The 6,714-nt window shown below is 44.9% G+C and overlaps 1 protein-coding gene across 1 annotated transcript in view; it reads left to right on the forward strand.

Annotated features, from left to right (window-relative positions):
- The window catches only part of LOC126397564 (lethal(3)malignant brain tumor-like protein 4), a 27,294-nt gene that overhangs the window by 7,151 nt on the left and 13,429 nt on the right, over positions 1-6,714 (forward strand). Inside the window, exons 2-7 of the mRNA XM_050056442.1 lie at positions 935-989; positions 2,516-2,601; positions 2,890-2,994; positions 3,078-3,213; positions 3,300-3,391; positions 3,541-3,683. Coding sequence (XP_049912399.1) covers positions 962-989; positions 2,516-2,601; positions 2,890-2,994; positions 3,078-3,213; positions 3,300-3,391; positions 3,541-3,683 — 590 coding nt within the window. The 5' untranslated portion in view covers positions 935-961. The remainder of the gene's footprint in view (positions 1-934; positions 990-2,515; positions 2,602-2,889; positions 2,995-3,077; positions 3,214-3,299; positions 3,392-3,540; positions 3,684-6,714) is intronic.

Genomic DNA, 6,714 nt, shown 5'->3' on the forward strand with positions numbered 1-6,714 from the left:
GAGGTTTCCACCGTTTTTTTTCCCCGTTAAAGGGTTTTTTTGGGGAGTTTTTCCTGATCAGCTGTGAGGGTCATAAGGACAGAGGGATGTCGTATGCTGTAAAGCCCTGTGAGGCAAATTGTGATTTGTGATATTGGGCTTTATAAATAAAATTGATTGATTGATTGACTACTACATATTACTACTACAGCTACTACAGCTACTACTACAGCTACTACAGGTACTACTACAGGTACTACATATTACTACTGCAGGTACTACTACAGGTACTACATATTACTACTACAGGTACTACTACAGGTACTACAGGTACTACTACAGGTACTACAGCTACTACATATTACTACTACAGGTACTACTACAGGTACTACATATTACTACTACAGGTACTACTACAGGTACTACAGCTACTACATATTACTACTACAGGTACTACAGCTACTACATATTACTACTACAGGTACTACCACAGGTTACTACAGGTTACTTCAAGTATTGGTATGTTACTACATGTTACTACAGGTTATTACAAGTACTGGTACATGTTACTACAGGTTACTTCAGGGTACTACAAGTGCCATACATGGTATTACATGTTTCTACAGGTTACTTCAGGGTACTACATGTACTAATACATGTTACTACATGTTACTACAAGTATTGGTATATGTTACTACAGGTTACTCCAGGGTACCACATGTACTAATACATGTTACTGCATGTACTACTACAGGTACTAATGTAACTACAGGTTACTTCCGGGTACTATATGTACTACTACATGTTATGACAGGTACTGCTACATGTTACTACAGGTAGAACTACATGTTACTTCAGGTTACTACTACATGTTACCACTACATGTTAATACAAGTACTACTACATGTACTGCATGTTACTACATGAGTCACTTCTGTATTTCCTGTCTCATCAGAAAAGAACCAAAGAAGAACAATAAAAGATGAAGAACAAAGTCAGCAGCACTCAAGGTAACACACACACAGACACACACACACTCACACACACACACACACACACGATGAAATCCTGTCCTCTGACTCTCATATTGTTATTTACATTCTCAAGGATTTTCTGCAGTAGTTAACGGTTAGCAGCAGTAGTTAGCACTTAGCTGCTGTAGTTAACGGTTACCAGCAGTAGTTAACAGTTAGCAGCAGTAGTTAGCACTTAGCTGCTGTAGTTAACGGTTACCAGCAGTAGTTAACAGTTAGCAGCAGTAGTTAACGGTTACCAGCAGTAGTTAACAGTTAGCAGCAGTAGTTAGCACTCAGCTGCAGTAGTTAACAGTTAGCAGCAGTAGTTAACGGTTACCAGCAGTAGTTAGCACTCAGCTGCAGTAGTTAACAGTTAACAGCAGTAGTTAGCACTTAGCTGCAGTAGTTAACAGCAGTAGTTAACAGTTAGCAGCAGTAGTTAACGGTTACCAGCAGTAGTTAACAGTTAACAGCAGTAGTTAGCACTCAGCTGCAGTAGTTAACAGTTAGCAGCAGTAGTTAACGGTTACCAGCAGTAGTTAACAGTTAGCAGCAGTAGTTAACAGTTAATAGCAGTAGTTAGCACTCAGCTGCAGTAGTTAACAGTTAACAGCAGTAGTTAGCACTTAGCTGCAGTAGTTAACAGTTAACAGCAGTAGTTAACAGTTAGCAGCAGTAGTTAACGGTTACCAGCAGTAGTTAACAGTTAGCTGCAGTAGTTAACAGTTAACAGCAGTAGTTAGCACTCAGCTGCAGTAGTTAACAGTTAACAGCAGTAGTTAGCACTCAGCTGCAGTAGTTAACAGTTAACAGCAGTAGGTAGCACTCAGCTGCAGTAGTTAACAGTTAACAGCAGTAGTTAGCACTCAGCTGCAGTAGTTAACAGTTAACAGCAGTAGTTAGCACTTAGCTGCAGTAGTTAGCACTCAGCTGCAGTAGTTAACAGTTAACAGCAGTAGTTAACAGTTAACAGCAGTAGTTAGCACTTAGCAGCAGTAGTTAACCTACCCTTATAGTCACAGACTGATGCTGTGTTCAAATGGAACTCGTGACCTCGTAGTTACAACATGGTAAACATGATCACAACATGCTTAGTGTTGAAGTGGTGAGAGTGAGCGGGTCACATGATGCCAGTACAGGGCAGGTTTAGTGTCAGAGGAAAACAACAAGGCTATTGTGAACATCAGCATTTTCCTTAAACATATAAAATCAGGGAGAACATGTCTGTGCGACTAACAGTACCATGTATGAACGATTAGAGTCCACAGCAATGACATCTCTAAAAATGTCAGTAAACACAGCGCAACTGGTGAACTCAGAGCTTCCACAATATTTCCCCTCACGAGGTCGTAAAGACCTCGAGGAGTGTTCAAACTCTTCTTGTGATCATTTGAATGCAGCATGAGACGCACTACACATTTGTCCTCTGAGCTGTAGAGTTGCAGATTTTTGTAACCGTAGTAACAACATCTGTGTGTGTGTGTGTGTGTGTGTGTGTGTGTGTGTGTGTTGGTGTTCAGTGAGTGTGAAGCGGCGGTCCTGGTCCTGGCAGCAGTACCTGAACGAACAGAAAGCTGAAGCTGCTCCTCTGTCGCTGTTTACACAGGTAACACACACACACACACACACACACACACACAGGTGTCCCAGGGGTTCTGACCTCTCATTGGTTCTTTACAGTGAGGTCCCTCACCTGATTCGCTCAAACAAATACACTTCCTGTCTGATAAACACTGGACCTTCATAAGTCGTAGCCTGATTGGTTGGTTTGTGGTTGCATTAGTCTGTCTTTGACCTGTCTGTCTCTCTGTCTCTGTCTGTCTCTCTGTCTCTGTCTCTGTCTCTGTCTCTCTGACCTGTCTGTCTCTGTCTCTCTGACCTGTCTGTCTTTCAGTCCCAGTCTTTTCCTAGTTGGAGAACTGGTTTTAATGTTGGGATGAAGCTGGAGGGTATCGACCCACTGCACCCCTCCATGTTCTGTGTACTGACGGTTGCTGAGGTAACACACACACACACACACACACACACACACACACACACCTGTCTCAGGTTGGTCAGGTGAGTCTCCTGTCTCTGTCTCAGGTGATTGGCTTTCGGCTCCGTCTCCATATCGACGGATACTCAGAGTGCTATGACTTCTGGATAAACGCTGATTCAGCAGACATCAGACCAACAGGGTGGTGTCAAGAAAACAATCGCAAGCTCCACCCACCTAAAGGTGAGTGTAGGTAGCCCCGCCCCCTCACAGGTAACCACCTGTCACAGGTGACACCACTCTACCTGTCTGTCTCTCTCTCTCCACAGGCCACAGTGAGACAAATTTCGATTGGGAGGTCTACCTTCAGTCCACAGGGTCTCATGCTGCTCCGCCCACCCTGTTCACCTGTCGCACTGCAGTCAGTATACACCTGTCTGTCTATCCACCTGTCTTTTTACCTGTCGCACTACAGTCAGTTTACACCTGTCTGTCTATCCACCTGTCTTTTTACCTGTTGCACTGCAGTCAGTATACACCTGTCTGTCTATCCACCTGTCTGTCTCTCAGAGCTGTGGGTTCAGTGTGGGGATGAAGTTGGAGGCGGTCGACAAAAAGAACCCCGGGCTCGTTTGCGTTGCCTCCATCGCTGATGTCATCGAGGACCACATCCTGGTTCACTTCGACAACTGGGACGACACATACGACTACTGGTGAGACAGCGAGCAGTAGTAGCAGTAGCAGCAGTAGCAGTAGCAGTAGTAGCAGTAGTAGCAGCAACAGCAGTAGCAGTAGTAGCAGTAGTAACAGCAACAGTAGTAGCAGTAGCAGTAGTAGCAGTAGCAGTAGCAGTAGTAGCAGTAGCAGTAGTAGCAGTAGCAGTAGTAGCAGTAGCAGCAGCAGTAGCAGTAGTAGCAGTAGCAGTAGTAGCAGTAGCAGCAGTAGCAGTAGCAGTAGTAGCAGTAGCAGTAGCAGTAGTAGCAGTAGCAGCAGCAGTAGTAGCAGTAGCAGTAGTAGCAGTAGCAGCAGTAGCAGTAGCAACAGTAGCAGCAGCAGCAGTAGTAGTAGCAGCAGCAATAGCAGTAGCAGCAGTAGCAGTAGTGGTAGCAGCAGTAGCAGCAGCAGCAGCAGCAGCAGTAGCAGCAGTAGCAGTAGAAGCAGTAGCAACAGTAGCAGTAGTTACAGTAGTAGTAGTAGTAGCAGCAGCAGCAGCAGCAGCAGTAGCAGTAGCAATAGTAGTAGTAACAGTAGTAGCAGCAATAGCAGTAGTAGTAGTAGTAGTAGTAGCAGTAGTTGTAGTAGTAACAGTAGTAGTAGTAGCAGCAGTAGCAGTGGTAGCAGTAGTAACAGTAGCAGTAGTAGCAGTGGTAGCAGTAGTAACAGTAGTAGCAGTAGCAGCAGTAGCAGTAGTAGCGGCAGTAGCAGCAGTGGTAGCAGCAGCAGCAGCAATAGCAGCAGCAGCAGTAGCAGCAGCAGTAGCAGTAGAAGCAGTAGCAGTAGCAACAGTAGCAGTAGCAGCAGTAGCAGTAGAAGCAGTAGCAGTAGCAACAGTAGCAGTAGTAGCAGTAGCAGTAGTTACAGTAGTAGTAGTAGCAGCAGCAGTAGCAGTAGCAGTAGCAATAGTAGTAGTAACAGTAGTAGCAGCAATAGTAGTAGTAGTAGTAGTAATAGTAGTAGTAGCAGTAGTTGTAGTAGTAACAGTAGTAGTAGCAGTAGTAGTAGTAGCAGCAGTAACAGTAGCAGTAGTAGCAGTGGTAGCAGTAGTAACAGTAGTAGCAGTAGCAGCAGTAGCAGTAGTAGCGGCAGTAGCAGCAGTGGTAGCAGCAGCAGCAGTAGTAGCAGCAGAAGCAGGAGCAGGAGCAGTAGTAGCAGCAGTAGCAGTAGTAGCAGTAGCAGCAGTAGCAGCAGTAGCAGTAGTAGCAGTAGCAGCAGTAGCAGTAGTAGCAGTAGTAGCAGTAGCAGCAGTAGCAGTAGTAGCAGTAGCAGTAGTAGCAGTAGCAGTAGCAGCAGCAGCAGCAGCAGTAGTAGTAGCAGCAGCAAAAGCAGTAGCAGCAGTAGCAGTAGTAGCGGCAGTAGTAACAGTAGTAGTAGCAGTAATAGCAGTAGCAGCAGTCATAGCAGTGACAGTAGTAGCACTAGTAGTAGTAGTAGCAGCAGTCATAGCAGTAGCAGTAGCAGGAGCAGTAATAGCAGTAGCAGTAGTAGTAGCAGTAATAGCAGTAGCAGCAGTCATAGCAGTAGCAGTAGTAGCAGAAGCAGCAGTAGTAACAGTAGTAGCGGTAGCAGTAGCAGTAATAGCAGTAGCAGCAGTCATAGTAGCAGCAGTAGCAGCAGTAGTAGCAGTAGTAGCAGTAGTAGCGGTAGCACTAGTAGTATCAGTAGTAACAGTAGTAGTAGCAGCATTAGTAGTACCAGTAGTAGCAGTAGTAGTAGCAGTAATAGCAGTAGCAGCAGTCATAGTAGCAGCAGTAGCAGCAGTAGTAGCAGTAGTAGTAGCAGTCATAGCAGTAGCAGTAGTAGCAGAAGCAGCAGTCATAGTAGCAGCAGTAGCAGCAGTAGTAGCAGTAGTAGCAGTAGTAGTGGTAGCAGTAGCAGTAATAGCAGTAGTAGCAGTCATAGTAGCAGCAGTAGCAGCAGTAGTAGCAGTAGTAGCAGTAGTAGCGGTAGCAGTAGTAGTAGCAGTAGTAACAGTAGTAGTAGCAGCATTAGTAGTAACAGTAGTAGCGGTAGTAGTAGCAGTAATAGCAGTAGCAGCAGTCATAGTAGCAGCAGTAGCAGCAGTAGTAGCAGTAGTAGCAGTAGTAGCGGTAGCAGTAGTAGTATCAGTAGTAACAGTAGTAGTAGCAGCATTAGTAGTACCAGTAGTAGCAGTAGTAACAGCAGTAGTAGCAGCAGTAGTAGTAGCAGCAGTATCAGTAGTAGCGGTAGTAGTAGCAGCAGCAGTAGTAGCAGTAATAGCAGTAGCAGTAGCAGTAGTAGCAGTAGTAGTAGCAGCAGTCATAGCAGTAGTAGTAACAGCAGTAGCAGCAGTAGTCGCAGTAGCAGCAGTAGTAGCAGTAGTAGTAGTAGCAGCAGTAGTAGTAGTAGCAGTAGTAGCAGTAATAGCAGTAGCAGCAGTCATAGCAGTAGTAGCAGTAGCAGTAGTAGCAGTAATAGCAGTAGCAGCAGTCATAGCAGTAGCAGTAGCAGCAGTAGTAACAGTAGTAGCGGTAGCAGTAGCAGTAATAGCAGCAGTAGTAGCAGTAGCAGCAGTAGCAGTAATAGTAGTAGCAGTAGTAGTAGCAGCAGTAGTAGCAGTAGCAGTAGCAGTAATAGCAGTAGCAGTAGTAGCAGTAGTAGTAGCAGCAGTAGTGGCAGCAGTTGTAGTAGTAGCAGTACTAACAATAGTAGCAGTAGTAGCAGTAACAGTAATAGCAGTAGTAGTAATAGCAGTAGTAGCAGTAGCAGTAGTAGTAGCAGTAGCAGTAGTAGCAGTAGTAACAGTAGCAGTAGCAGTAGTAGCAGTAGCAGTAGCAGTAGTAGCAGTAGTAACAGTAGCAGTAGTAACAGTAGCAGTAGTAACAGTAGCAGTAGCAGTAGTAACAGTAGCAGTAGTAGTAGCAGCAGTAGCAGCAGTAGTAACAGTAACAGTAGCAGCAGTAGTAACAGTAACAGTAATAGCAGTAGTAGTAGTAGCAGTAGTAGTAGCAGTAGTAACAGTAGCAGTAGTAACAGTAGCAGTAGCAGTAGTAACAGTAGCAGTAG

This window comes from Epinephelus moara, chromosome 11, assembly GCF_006386435.1.
Source record: "Epinephelus moara isolate mb chromosome 11, YSFRI_EMoa_1.0, whole genome shotgun sequence".
Taxonomy (NCBI): domain Eukaryota; kingdom Metazoa; phylum Chordata; class Actinopteri; order Perciformes; family Serranidae; genus Epinephelus; species Epinephelus moara.